Raw genomic sequence first — 22,012 nt, forward strand, 5'->3', positions numbered from 1 at the left:
ATTTATGACGACTTCAATTCTTGAACCTGTACTTTTCATTAATAAATATATAAATTTAGCATTCCAATCATGAGTGAAAATATTCAACTAAATTAAGAAGAACCTTAAATTTTACAAAAATACTTTTCCGTTGAAGGTCATAAATTTGATAAATCTTAGACTAATATTATCTAATTTGCCATTATATATACTATCAAAACTGTCACAGTATAGATTTTGACTAAGCATATTAATGTAGAAAGGTTTTTATTATACATGCTATATATAATATATTCAGCCTCTAACCTCAATAGACAAAACTATTGTTTCTTAGGTCTGAAAAACCATTGCAATGAACAACAATCAAAACGAAGCCAAGTTAAAGGCTAGTGCTGTAGACTTCATTGGACCACTACTGAAACGCCTTAAATTAACTGAGGAGATTAAAGTTTCTGAGAACTCGCAGATGGCGACAACCATTGACCAAATTAGAACAGAAGTTTTAAAGACAAAAGATAGTATTGGTGGCATACAAAAATGGGATTGGGAGCTAATTGGTCTCTTTGGAAAGATAGAAAGACAGATTGATTACTGGATTGATCATAATGAGACAAGGGATGAAATGAAGGAAATCGCTGTAATGAACGAACTAAATGATATTCTTCGTATATATATGCTTTCGCATATACCTGAGAAGGCACCTGATTTGCCTCATCCCAGTAGAAGTTATCAAGGGAGTAAATTGTTCAATGATTTTGAAGAGCTAAAGGAGTTGGACGTCCATTCCGTTCTTTGCCTGTATAGCCTTGGCACTTTTCCAGAAAACACAAAACTGGAGAAGAGATTTGTGATTTACTGGTGGATTGGTCTAGGGCTTTTACCTCGGACTAGTTGGGAAAAAGCTAAGATGCATGGTAACACAATCTATTCTGGTCTGAAGGAGAAAGGTTTCCTCGAATCCGTACATAACGGAAAGCAAAATCAAGTAATCAACCAATGCACCATCAACCCTACAGTACGCAAATGGTTGTTGTCCCCCAATGTGAGTAATGTCATCTTTAGTTTTGACTGTAGTGAACACTCCAGTTCGCCCTTTTTTGGGGAATGGTTCAAAGAGAGAGTACATATAAATCTAGACAAGAAGTACCTTAATATCGACAATGTCCCCATCAACAAAGAGTTGCAGGAGGTTCACCTAGGAAGTTGGCATTACATAGAAGTGAAGGCTGACAATAATGCCAATGAAACTGGGCCTAAAGAAACAATGTCAATTAACCACATTGAGATCGAAAATCCTGACGTATTAAAAAATTTGAGTGGAAAGACGACCTACCTTAGCTTGCAAGGCATTTCGGGGATAGAAGAGATTCCTGAATCCATTGGGAAACTAGAAAACTTGATGATACTAGATCTCAGGTCTTGTCATAATTTGATTAAATTACCACAGCAACCAAGGTCCACATTAAAAAAAAAATTATCCCATCGTACTAGGTTCAAGAAATTAATTGGATGGGAATTACCCCAAGAAAGCTGGTTCAATAAGCTGATGGTTTTAGATATTTCGGGATGCTTTCTATTAGATCATATGCCAAAGTGGATATCTGAGCTCTGTAATTTGGAGGTGTTAAAGGGCTTTCTAGTTGGCAGAGTGGGGAAAAAAAAAGAGTCATGCCAGCTAGGTGATCTTTCAAAATTGATTAACCTCAAGAAGCTGAGCATTAGAACTACCACTGACATGAGTCCCGAAGTTTTCAGTGGCTTTAATTCTCTGCACAGCCTTTTGATATTAACAATTACGTGGGGAAAATATAAGATACTAGACTACTCTTTACCAAAGAATCTTGAAAAGTTGGATATCAGATGTTATCCAGAAGATGATGTATCAAAGCTGATGAACTGTGCCGAACTGACAAAATTAAAGAAATTATATATAAGAGGTGGGGACCTTACAAAAATTCCTTCCCATGAGAACTGGAAAGTGGAGATGTTGCGCCTCAGGTTCTTAAAAAAATTGGTTTCAACCGACTGGGAAGAGGTGAGTGCCTTATTTCCGAATTTAAATTACGTGGAATATGTGGGATGTCCTCGGCCCGATAAATTCCCCAATGACGGGAGTTGTTGGATTAAGGAGAAGGCTGACAACAATCAAAACGAAGCCAAGTTAAAGGCCAGTGTTGAAGACTTCATTGGACCACTCAATATCCAGGTATTTACAACATTTATGTTTGTCAAAACTACTCTGAAACTTTTTTTTTTATGTTTGTTAAAACCACTCAATACCTACACCGATGGTAAGAACTATAATTGCTCGTATTATACATGTAGAATTGGACAAAGCTTTTATTTCTATAATTCTTCTTTTTTACATGAGTTCAAAATCCATACACCATTTGTTTCTATATTTTTGAAGAAGTTTCGGTTTCAATAATTGAAAGATCATTCTAACAAATAATGTATTTGTGTTCTTTGTATGTAGAAAACCCCATATATAAGAAAGATAGAGCCATTTGGTAGTCTCAGAGGGTCAGTGCAAGAAATGGATCCTACTGGCATTACACGCATTGTTAAAATTAGTATTTGCCATAGTGAGGTGATTGATTCTCTTGCTATTTGTTTTGAACGTGATGGCCTCACGCAATGCACCAACCGATGGGGCGGAGATGGAGGAAACATTATTGAGGTATGAACATTCTGTAGTTTGATAATATGTGGCATTTTCTTATTGTAAAGATCGATGAAAATCAAGTCACTGAATTTTATCTTGTAATTATATTCTTAAACTATTATCTGCATAAATTATTAACAAACAAAGAAATTAAAAAAAACAAAGTAATATGTTGAGTAAACCACTTTTATTTAATTGGCTAATGTAAGTTGATATAAACAAGGGTTATTGTCACACCCCGGAACAGGGGGTCGCGCAGTTTTGTCACTGTTTTAAAATGCGGTTTTGTTCATGCATGCGGATTTATACATATATTGTTATGTTTATGTATGTGGGCCTGATTCTAAGAGTATGCGGGGGGTGGCAGGGGGGCGGCAGCCCCCTGCGAGCGTTGTCTGAGGTTACGAAAATTGTATGAAAATCCTTTAACCGACGGCCCAAATTAGTCAAATTATCATAAGATTTGATTTAAAACAAGTTTGGTTCAAATCCGATTTAATTTGGCTAAGTTATACCCAAAACAGCAATTTTTCAGAACCCATTGCGGCCCGCAATAGGGCTGTTGCGGCCCGCAACAAATTCCAAAATTTCCAGCCTCTGCAAATCTTCTCTGCCTCCATTCATTGCGGCCCGCAATAAATTTATTGCGGCCCGCAATGACCTGGTGGGATTTTTAATCTGCAATTTTTCCTCTGTCTCCTCTCATTGCGGCCCGCAATAAGGTTATTGCGACCTGCAATAAGGGTACTGTTTTTCATTCATTTGCCCATTTTCGTGAAATTTCACCCCGTTTTCAAACCCGATCAAATCCCCGTACAATTAAACAATTATTCCCCAATCACTAGCAATTTTAATGACATATAACATGCAATTTAAACACTTAAATCATAACAACAATTTAAAACATATCGTTAGGGTTTTATAACATAATACGGTTCGATAATAACCTATACATCAAAATAACCGACTACGGGTTCAACTACACATTCAAAATGGGCATAAAGATTTTGGCATAACCTAATAGCTCGGCCTATACTCACGTGTCGAGCCCGAGTCCCACTTCACTTGCGTTTACCTGCACATATCAATTCAAAGGGAAAAATTCCCCGAGGGGAGGGGGTGAGAAAACCTGTCATCCGTTTTCTCAGTGCGGAATTTAAAGGGCTACTGGATTTGTGAGAAATCCATCACCAGAACTAAATACACTAGCAATAGGGTATCTATTTATTTACTCAACAATAATAATAAATGCACATGTACCGGGAATAGATTCAAACGGATTTCAATTCACATCTCATCAACATAAATCAACGAATTTCCAGAAAGATTTGGTTTCACATATATTATATATATAAGTCTGGTTATGAGGTACAGATATCAACTATCAATCACCTCCGGCTTAACAGTTCTATTTTCTGGTTTCGAGTCATACAATCTCATCAATTCATCACTTAAAATATACACGGGCATATTCCGCGAATATGCAACAGAATATCACTTTTCTCAAAAAGAAATCACTGACACTTTCACTGAATCACTGAACCACAATTCTACCTAAAATTACACTGCACTTCCCTTACCCAACCGGTACTGGGTTCACTAAGGCCATTCTCCAGATGCGCATAAGGGTCCTGGATGAAAGTCTAGTAGCTAGCTAGACTTTCCACTATGATACACTGTTCACTTCACACAATCAATCCAAGTCATACTGTGGTTCCACTCACTTATTCAAAACGACAGATCAACAATCGATAAACCATACCAACATGAGAATCATAACAGTTATACAATTCAATTACACTGATATCACAATTAATGCAATGCGGCAACAAATGCTTTCAATCAGAGATTCAACATTCTATGCACAGTTTATTTAAATCAAGCAATCAACATAAATATAATAATATGCACCGTTATTTAGTTCTACGAATAAACCCCAAACAGATCCCGTGAACCCCCGCACCTGGTTACGTAGGGCACGTAGAGGGTCCACGATCTTGCGACTCGGTAAGCTCGTCAATCCCGCTAGCCGTGCTCGTTAGGATCTATACATAGGTCAATTTATTAAATTCCGGCACTTTTACAATTTAGACCCTAATCAATTTTTGGGAAAATCCGTAAATTGGAAATTTGGTTGCACTTTGGAACACGGAATCAGTCAATTTACACTATAGAAACAACAAAGGCACGGAATAATCAGTTTGGTACGATTCTACGGGTTTTCACCGAAACCCTAAAAACACGGAATCAAGAAATGAGAGAGAAATAGAAAGGGAAATTACCGATGGAACGGATGGATGTACGAGATTTGAGCTCCTCTTCCTAAATCTCCGTTTTCGGGCAATACGGTCACCGGGGGGTTTAGATCTCTCTCTCACTCTCTCGTTCTCTGTCTCTCTTGGCGGAAGCAAAGGAAAAAGAGAGAAAGGGTGGGGCAGGAAAGGAAAGGAAGGAGGGAAAGAGAAGAGAATGACAAGGGCCCCCACTTGTAAGTGGTCTTTTTGCAAAATAAACCCTCCACTTGTTCGATATTGATTAAATGAGTTATATAACACCTATTGCTCCTCTTTCTTAACACAATTAATCGTATAATTATTGTTCACCATCCACGTCACTAATTTCATATATACATATATATATATTATTCGATTTAACACTTATTATTTTAATCAAATCTGAATTTTAAAAGTTCACAGTGTTACAGTTATGTATTAATAATGTTCTCCAAAATCGGCCGAGTCGAACTGTACTTGGCCGAATTGGACCGATTCCAAATATTTTAATTGCCTTGAGATTGTATTAATATTTTTGGGATTTTTTTAAGTTGGACATTAATTTCTCGGATTTTTCTTATTTTCAAGTTGTTTTCTGAGAATAAAGAAAGAGTCTTCAATCTGAAATGAACATAGCGCGCATACAATCTAAGGACGAACCATGGGACTCTTCTATGGGACTTTTTTTCTCTCCTTTTTGTTTGCTGATTGGTTCTCTCTGGTTCGAATATTTTTTTCCTCCTCTCCTCATATCCATTTCGGGTGATAATCGGGACCTGCATTTACTCTTTTATTTATTTTTTTATTTATTTTCTGATATTTTTTTTTTCCCTATAGCTGTTTACTTTCATTCCTTTTTGGTTTATTTTTCTTTTCTTTATTAATTCCCCATTTTTCCCTTTTTACGGATCAAAAGCGGACTTAACAATAGTTTTGAACTAATTATTTATTTTTACAATTTTATTTATATTATTTTAGTGTAAAACTATGTTTTTGTAAAAAAAAAATCCGAATTTCTTATCCGATTTGATTGATTTCAAACAATTCACTCAATTCCGAATCCACAATTAAGTAATCAATTCGATTATGAGTCCGATTTTGCCAAACATTGTTTCTATTGCCCTTTTATTAATTAGGCCGGGTACATTCCTTAATTAATAGCAATACCGATTTAAAATTGTCAGGGAGGACATCCCTCAATTAATTCAATTCCTCTATTTTTGCTTGTAATAATATTTTTTTTAGTATATATTGTAAATGGTCACTCTACTACACCAGAACTCAGTCGTAAAAATTTCTTGACCAGTACGTCCTTGTCAATTAATTGTGATTTTATTTGGAAAGAGGAACATAAACTGTTAGTTCTGATTTATATCCATTTGATCTACATTTAATTAGACGTAAATCAGTTGTTTCAATTTTACAAAATAACATGACACTGAAATATCAGTAACGAGAATTTGATAGTAATGATTTTTAAAAAGTTTGATGGGATTCATAGATATTTTGGGTCTTCATGTAAAAAATCTGTCTCATTCTGTTAGATCATTATCATTAATTTGTTGACTCAATTGTCAATCCTTCATGTATACTTGTGATATATATATATAAATCTTAATGCACTAGGACCCTTCTTTGCTTCAAAATTGGCCAATAAATTGCTCATGTATTCTTTGCTTCAAAATTATTCAAGTACTTTTTCATTCAGTGTATACCAAGATCAATCTGTTTAGGATAACAAAATGTAAGCAAAAATGACACAATTAATTTAATATTCTTACTCCAAAGTCTTTGAATCATGTTACGAACTTCAAAGTGAAGCATTTACTAAAAAACGTAATAGGATAAAATTATGGTGTTGGTTACAGGTATTATTAGGTTTTTGGAATATTGTATTCATAGTTCGATACAAGAGGTTCGAAGGGTTAAAATGCCACGTTGTTCATGCATTATTGTACCTCATATTCATATAAAATAGTCAGTCATAATTTCTCTATATAATCTTCATATTGAAATGTGAATCGAGACAAAATATTATTTTTTTTTTCAAAATTGTATACTATTCTTTAATACAAAATCACTGTTTCGCCACCATATAAAAACATTGGTTTTTAATCTATCTAAAAATAATATTAAAATATATTCAAAAATATAATTTTTGGTCTCCAAACATATGTTAATATGGAGATCATGTCAAGTGGTTCAGATCAATTATTTGGACTTCAAAAATGGAGATAAAAAAAATATGATAGACATGAGGCATTATTTGAACCGTTCTCTTTATACAAAAATACTAATCTGAACTTTTAGTTGTTCCTTGTCCTAATGCATAATTAAGACATTTTAATTACTAACAAAAGTTTTTTCTTTTCTGTATATAGATCAATCTTAAAACAGACGAGCAAATTAGGACTGTAAAAGGATTCTTTAATGACGACTATAATGGTCATGAGGTTGTGAGTTCACTGACACTGAAAACAAATTTGGCTGTTCATGGACCATATGGGACGGAAAAAGGAAAAAAATTCAAACTCAGTAAATTGGTTATGTAATGAACTTGTAGAATACCAATTTTCACTATTTTAGAATTTTTTTATTATTTTTTATGATTTATGAAAGATGACAAAAAATGGCTCAAAAATAAAAGAGAATTGCCAATGTTTTATGTTACTTTTTGACATCTTTTTACCATCTTTCATAAATCATAAAAATAAAAAAGGCTCAAAAATAAAAGAGAATCTATGTTGTAATTAATTAATTAATCTAAGTCACAATTAAGTCTAGCTGTTCGGATTCGGTTTTAAAATTCATTATTAAAGCAATCATGTTTATAATAATAATTATACAATAAAATACATTATTTAATTATTTACCCACGGGGTGGGTGTTTTAATGTGTTTTTATATATATTAGATTGTGCTTACCACATGTTATGTTTCAAATGTTTAACATTTTATTTATTTGGCTGTAAGTTTAAGATTATGGTTAGTAATGATTTATATTGTGCCATTTGTTTATTTTAATAAGGTGTTACAAACATTAGACTATATATTGGGGGTACTTGTATGCTGTTTGAATATAACTTTGAACATCAGTATTAAAGTACCATACTAGGTGATCATTTAGCACATACAAAATATATAAACTAAGTTATATTATAATTGAGGAGGGTTCAAATGACTTTATTTTTTGTGCCTCTATTTTTAAAAACTTAAATAATTCAAAATTTAAATCTGAATATTCAAAATAAAATAATTGGATATGAACTACATCATTTTATCTAAGCACATATAAAAAATTATGGCATTTCAACATTGTTTCGGTTGTCATCTTGAGCTTATAAAAATGTATACTAATGTGGATAATTTCTAGACGTTGATTTTTCAGCTTATTAATTCATATAAAAACAAAACTAAAATGTGATAATTTTTTATGGACACAGAGAGAAAATAACATAGATCACATCTAACAGTTTTATTTTGATATTTAAGTTTTAAACTTTGAGTTATTAAAGTTTTTGAAAATGAAAGTATGATGGAGACACAAAAAATGGAGGCATTTGAACCCTCATTATAATTATAATAAGTTAGATATATTAATTGTTCTTGTTTTAAATTAATAAAATCTTAATATTCATTATTACATATGTTATTCACATTCTATATTTATGACAATTTCTTTTAATCTAATTTATGAACATAACTTGAATAATAAATATACTATATAATAATACACTATTTGAATAATATATATACTATGTAATAGTACATAAAATTTATATCACATTGTAGTTTAATTATGTTATAATTCAAAATTCTAGTTTCGACACAAAGGTACAAGTACAACCTTATTGAAATTTTATTATTAGTTTAGATTCTTGAACAGTGCCTAAGTTTAATTTTATTTAATTCTTATTTTTCTATTTAACTCACGGATCTATGTGTTCAAAGTAAGGTTGAAAGTAAAATAAGGTTATTCATATTTCATAATATCACATTATAATCCCATTTCGGTTCCCAACGGAATCCATTTAATCAAATTTTACCAATTTAACACATAAGCCCCTCTGATAAGGGAAATTATCACAAGTCATATAAGTTAGCAAATCTGATCCTTAAATTATAATATTTTCAATTTGGTCCCTGACATTTATTTGTATTTTAAAATAGTGTACCAGTACTTGTTTCCTTCCCAAATTCAAACAAGAGGTAAGACACGAATCGAGATCAGAGGCCTCCAAGACCGATTAGAACCATTCAAGATTATTCACAAACAACTTTAATTTAATGCTATGTTGCATGGATACGGATACGGGTATCGTATCGGATACGATACGGATACGGCGATACGGCAATTTTTAGAAATCCCGGATACGATACATCTATTATATATATTATTTTATTATTATTATATATATTTTATTTAGATAATCACAACTTAAATTAAATTTATAACCAAAAAATAAAAAACCGAACGGAAGTATCAATTATATTGATCATTTGTTAGAATAAAACACAAGTCATAATTGGTCCAGTGGTAGGTAGTTTTGATACCCAATTGGAGATCCCAGGTTCGAGGCTCGCAGATGGAAGGAAAAAAATTAATCAGCGCTTGTGTTTGGACTTGGGCGGTTCATGAGCTCGGTGTATGCGCGGCTCATGAGCGCGGGTCACGACCTATGCTGATAGTCCAGACGTATCCAGCCGTATCGGAACAGTTTCAAAACGTATCCAGCCGTATCGGAATGGTTTCAACACCGTATCTGCAGTTTAGAGATACGCCACGTCAGCCGATACGCCAGCTGGCGTATCCGATACGTATCGTGGCCGTATCGGACGCGTATCGGTATCCGATACGGGTACGGTGCCTAAACCGAAGTATCCGAGTAACATAGATTTAATGTAAGGGTTCTAACCGATTCAAAGCACTCAAGTCTTCTCGCCGAAGTCCTCGGTGGCGAGAGGGAGTCAGCGAGAGAGATGGGGGCGTGAAAATGGAGACGAGAGGGGGCAGGGCTTCTCCTTTTTCCTTCTCCAGGATGGAGAAAATGGAGAGAGCGAGATAGATTGGTGGGGGAGGGTTGGCAGTGGCAAGAGGAGCCCTCCTCTGGTGCTACTGTGATCTAAGGGTTGAACATTTTCTGAAATTCAATTATACTCTCCTTTAATTGATCTATAGTCCGTTTTGCTTATAAATACCAAATCGAAGTTTCATACAAATACTACAATTAAACTCATACGTATATTTCGGACATTTATTTCTCAATTTAAGATCCGAATAATTTAATATTAAATAATATATATACATACATACACACACACACACACACACACATATATATAGGGTCTGTCTAAATTGCTGCTGGCAGTATTTCAGCAGAGGTGCTGCCGGGGCTATATTTAGCTGTGTGATGTCCAAACAACAAATCCAAACCGTTAGATGTTTAATCTATATTATAATCTACTTGGAGACCAAATTTTACATTTTTTGGAATTTTTTTTACTATATATTAAGCTGGTTTGAAAACCGCTGATTTCTGTAAATTTCTGCAGCATTGAAATCAGCGGTTTTCAAACCAGCTTAATATATAGTAAAAAAATTCCAAAAAATGTAAAATTTGGTCTCCAAGTAGATTATAATATAGATTAAACATCTAACGGTTTGGATTTATTGTTTGGACATCACAAAATAAAAAAAACAGTGGCAGCACTACCGGCAGCAAATTAGCCACAACATATATATATATATATATATATAGAGAGAGAGAGAGAGAGAGAGAGATGGGATATGGTGCATTGCAATGCATGAACCCCCTTATGCATTGCACTATAAATCACGGATTTAAAGTCCAAACGACCGATCCGAACCGTTAGATGTTTAATCCATATTGAAATGTGCTTGGAGACCAAATTTTATATTTTTTGGAATTTTTTTACTATTTATTAAGTATTTTTGAAAATTGCTGTTTTGCTGTGAACAGTAAAAACAGTAAAATTTTCTGGACCATCAGATCAGCGACTTTCAAAATTGCTTAATAAATAGTAAAAAAATTCCAAAAAAATATAAAATTTGGTGCCCAAGCACATATTAATATGAAGAACAAGATGAACGGTTTGGATCGGTCGTTTGGACTTTAAATCCATGATTTATAGTGCAATGCATAAGGGAGTTCATGCATTGCAATGCACCATAGCTCATCTCTCTCTATATATAAATATATATAATCAAATCCCTATACTTCCTTAATGATTGGGATTGATAAATTTTATAATTTATTCGTACGAATAATTTGTATATTTATATTCTTGATTGGAACTCAATTTATTTTAGTTTAGTTAGATTCTATACGAATATTCGTTGTTATTATTTATAATTTGTACAAAGTTTTGTATATTTTATTTTTACCCAATCTACAATCGAAATAAATTAATTAACGAAAGTTGCGTATGGCAATTGCTATGAATTTTCATAAGTTCATGATTTCCAACGGGTTTAATAATTACCTTATACATTTCTAATTTTATATTTTTAATTTGGTTATCATTATTTCTTTATTTCCGAAGTGTTGTAATCTTGTATTTTTAAAATTATGTGCTTTTAATCAACAACTCAACGGAGATTTATGCGAAGGTTCGTTGTTGTATTTTAGATCTCTATAACTGCATCCAACTTTTATTAATTTCTGATTAACATTTTCATTTTGATAAGATTACATAATTCTAACGGGTCACACAAGACGTATGTTATTTTTATGAAAATTCTTATTTATAACTTTACTTTGCAATTTTATAAGCTTAAATGAAAATTGGTTTAATCAGAACCTTTCAATTTTTTGTATTTTTGGCATTTATCGTTCAATTGTTTCTATTCATTGAATTTTGATTTCAGTTATTGATTATAATTCTATAATTGTTTATGTAAGTAATTCGTTAGTAGATCTTATTTTATTAGGCCTTAGTATAAAATTATCTTTCAAAATTTACAAAATTTTAAATTAGTTCCGATTTTATTATCAATAATTCGTTTAAATTTATTACTAATCCTGTTTATAATAAATTTAACAATAATTAAAATTACGGGTTATAACAATTTTTTTTACATGAGGTCAAGATCCTTTGAACTTTTATTTACTACATTTATTTGTGTTCTCTGTATGCAGTCAACTGGTGGTTCTATAATAGAGAAAGGTATATTCAGGTATGACAATATGAAAGAGAAAGAAATGGATCCTACGGGCATTACTCGCATTGTTAAAATTATTATCTACCATGAGGACTATATTTATGGTCTTATTGTGTATTTTGAACGTAATGACACCACGCAATGCATCCACCGATGGGGTGGCTATTCTATCAGAGCACACCAGAGTGAGGTACGAGCCATTTGTAGACTAAGTAATAGATGTCAATTTTTTTATTGTAAAGTTCGATGAATTATTTTAAAATTATAAATTCTTAAATTACTACATAGCATAGCTAGATAAATTATTACCAAACAAAATAAATAAAAAACAAAAAAATGAAAAGGTTGGGAGAACCACATCTAATTAATTGGGTAAAACAATATATTTTTATTTAGGCCGGATTTTTAACCAAGAGCTCTATAATTAAATAAAATTAATAAATAAAAACTAGAGGATTGTTCTCAGCACTTGTCATCATAGCAATTGTTCTTAATAATGTCAGGGAGAACATTAATTCCTTAATTAATTCAGTGCCTATACCGTTTTTTGAAATGATGAGATATTTTATTTACTATATCTTATAAATGGTCACTCTAACAATACTACTCCAGAACTCTAGCTTCAGAAACTTCTTGACATATGTATTTGTGAAGAACAACAGAAACTGTTAGTTCTGATATATACACATCATTTGATCTACATTTACACGTATATCAGTTTTTTTTTTAATTTACAAAACATCAAGATACTGAAGAGTCAGCTACGCCAATATCTTGATATATAGTAATGATTTTTAAATGTCAATACTCACTTGTCAACCTTTCAAATATATTAAACTTTACCAGTATAAATTGCTCATGTACACTTGTGATATAAATATCTTATTATACTTGGACTCTTCTCTTTTTTCCAAAATTGGCCATCAATTTAAATGTTTATTTTGGCTTAATATATATTACTCAAGAACTTTTCGGTAAAAAAGTCAAGCAAAGATGACACAAATACCAAGTTGGGTAATCTAACTCGAAAGTATTTAATATAAAAAAAAAGTAATACGACATGGCGTAAGTTAAAAGTATTAATTTCTTGGAAAAGTATACATATTATTTACAAAAATACTAATTTTAACTTGGTTTTTCTTGTAAAATTTGTCTCCCAATGCATATAAACCTACTAACAAGCAGTTCTGTAACTGTCTAAAGTCTTCTCTTACCTGGTTCTATTTTTTTGTAGGTCAATTTTGAAACAAACGAGTACATTACGTCTGTAAATGGCCTCGTGGAAAGAGATGATCGTAATAGTTCGATTTGTTTTGTCAGGTCACTAGTGCTGAAAACTAATTTGAGGGTTTATGGACCTTACGGCACAGAGTCACCGAAAGACGATTGGAAAACCTTTTGAATTTTCTGCGCCTCTCGGCAGTCAAATAATTGGCTTTCATGGATATAGTTCTTATCCATATGTCCACGCTCTTGGAGTTTATGTCCGGCAGGTAGGCACAACTATCATGTTTTTCATCAACTACGTACTCTAAATTTATTTTCTATTTCCTTGTCGTACACTGGATCTTTCTGAAAATTATATTTAAATTAATATAAGTTTATGATAATTCACATATTAGGATTCTACGGTTCTACCCGTACTAAGAATCTATATTTTAATTAAAAAAGTTCAAACAATTAATTTGAACCATTAAACATAATCTTCATATGAAAATATACTTGGTGACTAAATTTAATATGTTTTCATAATTTTTTTTCTATTTCATAATATCAGAACCATCAAACAATTGACTCCAAGTCCCCGGATTATGGTTGTCCTTTGATGTTTATGGGCTCAAATTAATAGAACTATTGTCAATTGATTCAAATTGGTCTTCTAAGAGGCTCCAATTGTCAACAGAAATAAACATGGGCGACCATGTAAATAATTGGGGCTTTTTTATTTACCTAGTATGAAAATATTTTTTCTTTGTTACCTAAAAAAAGTAGTTGTGAAAAACAAAATCTAACTCATCTTTATTGATAAAATTTATAAAAGAGCAGATGATTATATCTTTGAGATAATTTATTGTAGTTCACCTTAAATTATTGTTTAGTGGAAAATAAATATATGGTAGTGTGAAAAATGAGGACAATATTGTTTCTAGAGTTTTTATTATTTTATTTTATTACATTTGGTCAAGATCCTTCAACCTTTGGTTTCTATTTTATTGAAATATTGGTTTCTAACATAGAATGTATATAACATGTATTTAGTGTTCTCTGTATCCAGTCAAATGGTACTATAATAAAGGAGGGGCCATTCCTTGGTGACGGTGGTATAGTGAAACGTATGGATCCAACGTGCATTACTCGCATAGTTAAAATTATAATCTACCATGGTGACAAGATTAATGGTCTTACTGTGTATTTTGAACGTAATGGCACCACTCAATGCACTGGCCTTTGGGGCAAGAATGAAGGAACGTTGGATGAGGTACAAACATTTTTCTGCTTTAATTTACTAATATATGTCACTTTTTTTATATTGTAAATTAAGATCGATGAAGTTCAAATGACCCGAATTTTTTATTTATATCCAATAAAAAAATTAAATTTAAAAAACTAACCAGTAATTTGGCATAGGATTTTGAAATCTACCCAAACCGGAAATATTTACGGTTTCTTCTTCTTCTTGTTTTTTTTTTGCTGCTGGTTTTGGAATTGTAAGACTGGAATTTTTTTTTCTGGTTTTAGACTAAATTACCGGAAATTTTTTTTTCCGATTTGGGTAGATTTTGAAATCTTGTCCATCTTTGGTTATTTTTTGAAATTTAATTATTTTTTTGGATATTTATAAAAAATTCGGTTAAATGACTGATGACTTTTAATTCATAATTATATATTCTTAAATTAGTGTCTAGATAAATTATTATCAAACAAAATAACTATAAAACAACAAAATACAGAAGTTGGGACTTGGGACAACCAGGTCTAATTAGTTGGTTAATTAATTGACCCAATTTGTATACACAAGATCTCTGTTTTTTATTTTGGCCCAGTACTGAAATAGAGAGCTCTTTACGTAAAACAAAATTAATAAACTAATGAAAATCTGCGGATTATTGTTATCAGCTTTTTGTACTTTTCATCATAGCAATTAGCAATACACGACTGAAGCATTTAATATGTTAGGAACTACACGACTGAAGCATTTAATATGTTAGGAACTACATGACTGAAGCATTTAATGAAAAAAAAACATAATAAGATAAAATAATGATGTAAGTTGAAGGTACTTTTTTTCTTGGAACAATGTCAATGTTGTATATATAAAAAAGCACAAATATGAAATATTTGGTTGTTCGTTGTAAATTTTGTCTCCTAATACACAATTTAGAATTTTAATCATTCATAACTTACCAATTAACAGAAGAAGTTATTAAAAAATAATTATGTGCATGCATAAAGTTTACTCACTAGTTTTATGTTTTTTTCAGATAAATTTTAAAACAAACAAGTACATTAAGTCTGTAAAAGGTTACTTGGACGATAGTGATAATATGTTGTCACTGATACTGGTAACTAATTTGGATGTTTATGGACCATACGGCACGGGAGAAGGGAGATCCTTCGAACACACTTCTCTGCACAGTCAAATTATTAGCTTCTTTTCATGTGTTGGAATTAATTGTGTTTTCCGTCTTGGAGTCTATATCAAGGTATTTACAACATTTATGTTTGTCAAAACTACTCTAAAACTTTTTTTCTAATTATTCTTTGTTATCTTCGTAAGCCTTTACTGACAATTATATTTACTGCCAAGGTACCAACAATAATACCAACAATAAGTAAGTCGGTGCTTTGCGGTGGCACTGGGGGTTCAGCAAGAGATATGGACAACGTGTTTTCCATTGTTAAAATTCATGCTGTCAAGATTCGATATGACGATACTATTCATGCTCTTTCTGTGCGTTATAATGTTTATTCTGAAACACCACTCTGGGGCGGAGAAACAGGAAAGCTGACTGAGGTACAAGATTCTTGCACCAAACATAAACTCCTCTCCTGGGGCGATTTTACAATTTTTAAATATATTTTTTTCTATTCTTTTTAGTATTGCAGATACATACAAAAGAGCAAACAAACTGTTTATAAAAATTGAAAGCTACCAACAAACTGTTATTGTTGTAAATGTAACTCGGATTGTGAATAGTATAGGAGGGGAGTTTATATAACCTGATTTTAATTTCTTATAAAGGAGTATACAAGATTTTACGAGGCTTTGATATATTTTCTCAATCTTAGTCACGCCTCATCTGATGCTCATCCTATTTATACTAATATATGTCGGTACTAAAATTTCTAAATTTTACATATTTATTCTACCGACATTATTAATATCTCAGTACTAAAGTTTTTAGATTTTATATATTTATTCTACCAACATTATTAATATATGTCGATCGGTTGATTTCTTTACAGAGTACATGATATGTACATGTCTTCTAACTACGATATGTTACGAGAGTATAGAACTTTATCAGATAATACACTTGCATTATAACCGGCTATATATCTCCAATACACTAGAATTGATTAATGGTGTCACACCCCGAGGCCCACGAGGCATGACAGATGCTCCTGCCGTAGGCATACGGTTGCCCGTATACCTACTAGGCAATTACGATATGATAGAAAGTAAAACATAACGCGCAAACAAAACCAATAAATAACATAAACAGATCACAAATCCCAGCTGGTCAGGTTACAATATACAAAACCCGTATCTCGATGGATACGCATCACAAAATGACATAGAGAATATATATATAACCAAAACATAACTATATACATAATCTCTAATGTCACAATACCAGACAAGCTAGGCAGCGGTGAAACCAGGGCCTACCGACCTCGTGCCTCTCCCGGATCAGCCGAACCAGCACCTGAAAAATTTACCCAAAAGAGGGGATGAGAAATAAATTCTCAGTGCGATAAATTGCCACAAATCGTTCCTGGACTTGCAATCACAGATTATATTCAAAAATAAAACACAAATAAAGCTCCTATCAGTTTATAACCATATATAAACAAGAATGCATAAATCCAACAACATACATCCAAATGAAATCACAATTCAGAATTGTCAAGATGAAATTCAATCACACAATATTTGGTTATAACTCGGTTTCAGAATATCTGGTAGTAACTACAAATGTTCCACCAATCTGGACCCCAATTCGTTCCCTCTCATCTGTAGGGTTACGGACACCTACAGACGGCTGCGCCAGGTAAAACCTTTTCTCATGACACTCATCTGTAGTTACAGGCCTAACCGTTTAATTAAAAGTCTGGTTTCAATTCACATCCAGAAAATCCATATAAAGCAAATTGACCATCCAAATGCATTACCCCCTGGGTAATGCCTCTGATGCACAAGTCACATATAACCACAATCATAATACAAAGTCACTTACCCCTCGTCCCAACCGGTACTGGGAACTGCCGAGGGCCAGACGATCTAAAGCTTTAGAACACTGGGCATCAAAGTCTCTGCAGAGACTTTGACAAATCCGATTTCACCCCCTGGGTAACGTCATCACGGTGGATAACAATAATACCATATCCACCAACCAATGGTGATATGAAGCACGGTGACTTTAATTCCAAAATCAGATCATTCAGATCAACACAATTAATAACCATACCAGCATGCAAATCAATCAGATAAAACAATTCAAGTTTCACTTTATTTGGGCAATGCAATGCATATGCAACACAATCCGATAATGCAATTCAATCAATAATCAACATGTCAATCGAAACACAGTTTAATTCTGAATATAAAATATCAAACAAGTCCAGAAACCCCGCACCTGAGTGAATCACGTGTTCGCCTAAGGTTCAGACGTTCCGAAGGATCCTGAAATCCTTTGCCTTACCGATTCAGTGCCTGACGTAACATATTAATTGATTTATTTCATGGTACAAAGGATTAGAGTTTAAACAGATTTAAAATACTCAATTAGGGCAAAACTGTGCACTGGTTACGGCCCGTAATGAATCCCTTGCGGCCCGCAGAAGATACAGCAAAATTTGGTTAAGTCCTGGATCTATTGCGGCCCGTGGCCATTCTCTTGCGGCCCGCAAGAGATGAGCTGCTTCCAGTCCAGAGAATTTTCTTGATTACTACCCTCACCTTGCGGCCCGCAATAACTTTGTTACGGCCCGCAGCAAACCTAACCCGAACAACCAGAATTTTGGCTAAGTAATTGGACCCCTTGCGGCCCGTAGTGGTCTGGTTGCGGCCCGCAATACTTGTACAGAAATCCTAATTCCTTTGGTTTTAATCGGTTCGATCGAGGCTCGATTACGGTTAATCGGTGTTACGCATTGCATCAAGTTCAAAGTATATATATATATACATGGCCATTCTCAATTTCTAAGTTTCTTTATATCAAAACCCTAATTCAAAATTCAACGGTTCAAATGTTCGGTTTATTCCGATAACACGAATCGAAACGAATACCAAGTTATAACTCGATTAATTCCGACCAAATTTGAGTTTCACATCAACATATACCAAATCGACAAATCTCAAATCTCGAGACAAAAAATAAATCACAAATCAATGTTTCACAAAAGAATTTAAATTCAATTAGCAAATTTCAAGAGATTATCGAGTTATAACCGTTCAATTCAAACTTTCGTTTCGATTTTCGAATAATAACTCAACGAATCAAAATCTAGGGTTTCTCAAGAGAGGAAATCAATAGAATTTTACCAATTGGAAGTAGTAGAAGGATTAATTGTCGTCGATTCGGTTCAGATCTCGAGTTTCCGAGCGATTCGCGTACACAAACCCTAGCTTCCCTCTTTCTCTCTTTGGTTCGCCACACACACCCACACTCACGCATGCACACATAAAATCGGGAGAGAAATGGAATGGGACGGTGAAGAAGGAAAAGAAAATTAATAGGTCTTTGATATTTTTGCACATAAGTCCCTCAAAATTTTGAATATCACAAAACATGCATATTTTGCACTTAAACCCCTCATACTTATTTTTATTATACTTTTTCTTATAATGTTACAAATGGGCTTGGGCTTTCCGATAATAATTTTTACTGGTCTCCTGAAGTCATTGCTGTCAATTTCAACATTTATGTGCAAAAAGTTTTCTATATGGTTTTGTAGATTGATTTTGGTAGATTCGAATACATTAAATCTGTGAGAGGCTACGTTGGCTACTTCGGTGACATATTTACTGTGAGGTCACTGCAACTGATAACCAATAGAGAAACTTACGGACCATATGGCAAGGAAGAAGGGACTCCTTTCGAACTCTCTGCTTTTGGCGGTAAAATCATTGGTTTCCATGGACGCTCTGGGGAGTACCTCAATGCCATTGGAGTTTATGTCCAGGTACGTACTAGTATTACTTCTCACAAGCAACTCTGAAACTTATTTATATATGTCTTATGCATTTGACCTCTTCATTATATTTTAACTCGTTTTCAATTGTTTTATAATTACCAAAATGTGTTATTATTAAGTTCAACGGCTATACAATCAAATAGCAATCTGTTGAGGTTAATTGCAGCCGTTGATTATTGTGTGAAGGAATTAAACTTGACTCATCAAATTTTGCAGTGGCCACGAGAATATCCAAGCTGATTGATGGCACGATTTTGAAGGTCAAACGTGGTTCTTCTTGGACAAATAAAATATGGATTTCAAGCTTTATTCAATTTTAAGATGATATATGAAAGCTTCAAGTCTATTAGAATTTCGTATAGAAACTTATGGTTCTTGAGTGAAGTATGCGTGGGTAGTTGTTATCTCAAAATTTTGTTTTTCAGTTTTATTTTTTATTTACGAAATTCTAGAGTTGGTATTCGATTTTTATGGCTATAAAACAGTTGCCTTGTAATTTAGGGTGTTATAAAATAATTGCTATAGAAAGTTATGGTTTTTGAGTGAAGCATGCCGTGAGAATAGTAAGAAATTAAATTTAATAATGATCTTAAAAATTTTAAAATGTCAAATTTATTTTATAAGAAATCAAGCAGTAAAAAATAATAAAAAATCAATGTATTAAAATAATTTATACATCTTCATTTTTTTATAGCTTGACTTTATATTAAATGAGTTTGAAAATTTCAAAATTTAATATGTACAAGCATCACTCGTGATGTAGCTCAATATCTTGAATTTATCGCTTGAAACAAATTCAAAAGTTTTTTAAGTTAAACTTACCAAACCTTTTTTATGAGCCTACCACATCCTCACCTCACTCATATTATAAGAAGAAACTAATAGTCTCTGGACTCCAATCCCCCAAAAATTCTCAGAAGTCCCTGTAAACTAATGGACCGAAGTCAATAAACTTCAATACTAAATCCTATAAACCAACTCAATGAACTCTATAAACATAAAAAAATTTCATTTCTGTGTGGTCGCCAATAACCTCTATTTTAACAACTTTAACTGATTTGACCGGACCACTTTTAGACTTTTGACCAGGACCATATCTAGAAGATTTCTAAAAGTTTTTTAAAATTAATAACTAACCAGGACCATTTTAAAATTCGGTAAACATATAAGTAAAAAAATTCAAAAAAATTTTCAAATTTTTTTTTCATATTTTTTTTACATTTTTTTTTCAAATTTCCTTCTAGATGCTACTTTCAATTATTTTGAATTTTATAAACCTTATCACATAATTTTATAGATAGTTTCATTGAATCTTGTAAATCGGTAAAAAATTCAAAATTTATTTTTTTTCAAAATTTTATTTTATTTTTTAAAATTTGCATCTAAATGCTACTTTCAATTGTTTTGAATTCTGTAAACCTGATCACGTAACTCTGTAGACAATTTCATTGAATACTGTAAACCAATAAAACAATTTCAAATTTTATTTTTTTTTACTTTTTTAAAAAATTTGCATCTAGATGCTACTTCTAATTGTTTACATGTACAAACACAAATAATTGTTGAAATTTAAGTTAGCATGAGTATATTTATTGTCTACGTTGTAATTCTACTGCTAATTTACTATCACATGTTGAAGGAAAAGAAAAATAAGAAAGGTGTCTGGTTTACTATACGAGCTGTTTGTCCGGCACTTTTCCCAGCTTTCCTTATCAGAGATGTAAGCAGTTTGCGTTGCTCTACTTAATACAGCACTCTTTTGTACATTCAGGTATATACTACTGTACTTTTCAGTTTTTTTATCTTACCAGTAAAATCCCCAAGCAAAAACTAATTTTTTTTTTTTTTTTTTTTTTTTTTTATCAATTTTCTACTTAATACAGCACTCTTTTTTTATCTACCCATGCAATGCGCGGGATAGAGTGCCATTGAGACCTCCCAAAGACATTGATGGGTTAAGGTCTACTAGTGAACATGATACACCGGTTCTACGGGAGCTGGTTGTGTGCCATATTGGGCAGCACATGATTTCCTTCCAAGCAAAAATCCAGAAGATTGAGCATTATGAAGATTATATTTTAGCTGAAAAACGGGGGAGGGAGGAGGTCATCACTCTGCATTTTTCATTCCCAATAAATATGTCATATTTTCTAATCAATATTGTACCAAAAAACATTCAGAATAACTCCAAATAGTTATCTTATTTTTCCTTTTCCACCTAAAACATGTTTTGTAGTGAGAATAAATTAAGGTCCAAATTCAAAATTTTACTCCGACTTGGCATTGATGTGTTAATTATAAAATTATTAAAGGCCAGGTGATATTCTAATTTGGGTTCTTTCTTGTTACTCGGCCATGTTATTTCTAAATGATCGCTCCTTTCGGTAATTTGCTAGACAAAATGCTGTGCAAATTTCTCAAAAATGCTGTTACATTGCATGGTTTGATGAGTTGACCGATTATTTTAATACAATTTAGAGTTCCGAAATAT

General features: G+C 32.6%; 2 protein-coding genes across 2 annotated transcripts; both read left to right on the forward strand.

The window, feature by feature from the left end:
• Nucleotides 1-619: 619 nt before the first annotated feature.
• LOC144563624 (disease resistance RPP13-like protein 4) lies at nucleotides 620-2,764 on the forward strand. The gene is made up of 2 exons (XM_078313105.1): nucleotides 620-2,185; nucleotides 2,456-2,764. Exons 1-2 carry the CDS (start codon nucleotides 620-622, stop codon nucleotides 2,663-2,665), a joined length of 1,776 nt encoding a protein of 591 aa, XP_078169231.1. The 3' UTR covers nucleotides 2,666-2,764.
• A 10,687-nt stretch (nucleotides 2,765-13,451) lies between these two features.
• LOC144563625 (mannose/glucose-specific lectin-like) lies at nucleotides 13,452-16,629 on the forward strand. The gene is made up of 4 exons (XM_078313106.1): nucleotides 13,452-13,592; nucleotides 14,375-14,578; nucleotides 15,582-15,803; nucleotides 15,908-16,629. Exons 1-4 carry the CDS (start codon nucleotides 13,452-13,454, stop codon nucleotides 16,196-16,198), a joined length of 858 nt encoding a protein of 285 aa, XP_078169232.1. The 3' UTR covers nucleotides 16,199-16,629.
• The last annotated feature ends 5,383 nt before the right edge of the window (nucleotides 16,630-22,012 follow it).

This window comes from Carex rostrata, chromosome 12 (assembly GCF_964058835.1).
Source record: "Carex rostrata chromosome 12, lpCarRost1.2, whole genome shotgun sequence".
NCBI lineage: Eukaryota > Viridiplantae > Streptophyta > Magnoliopsida > Poales > Cyperaceae > Carex > Carex rostrata.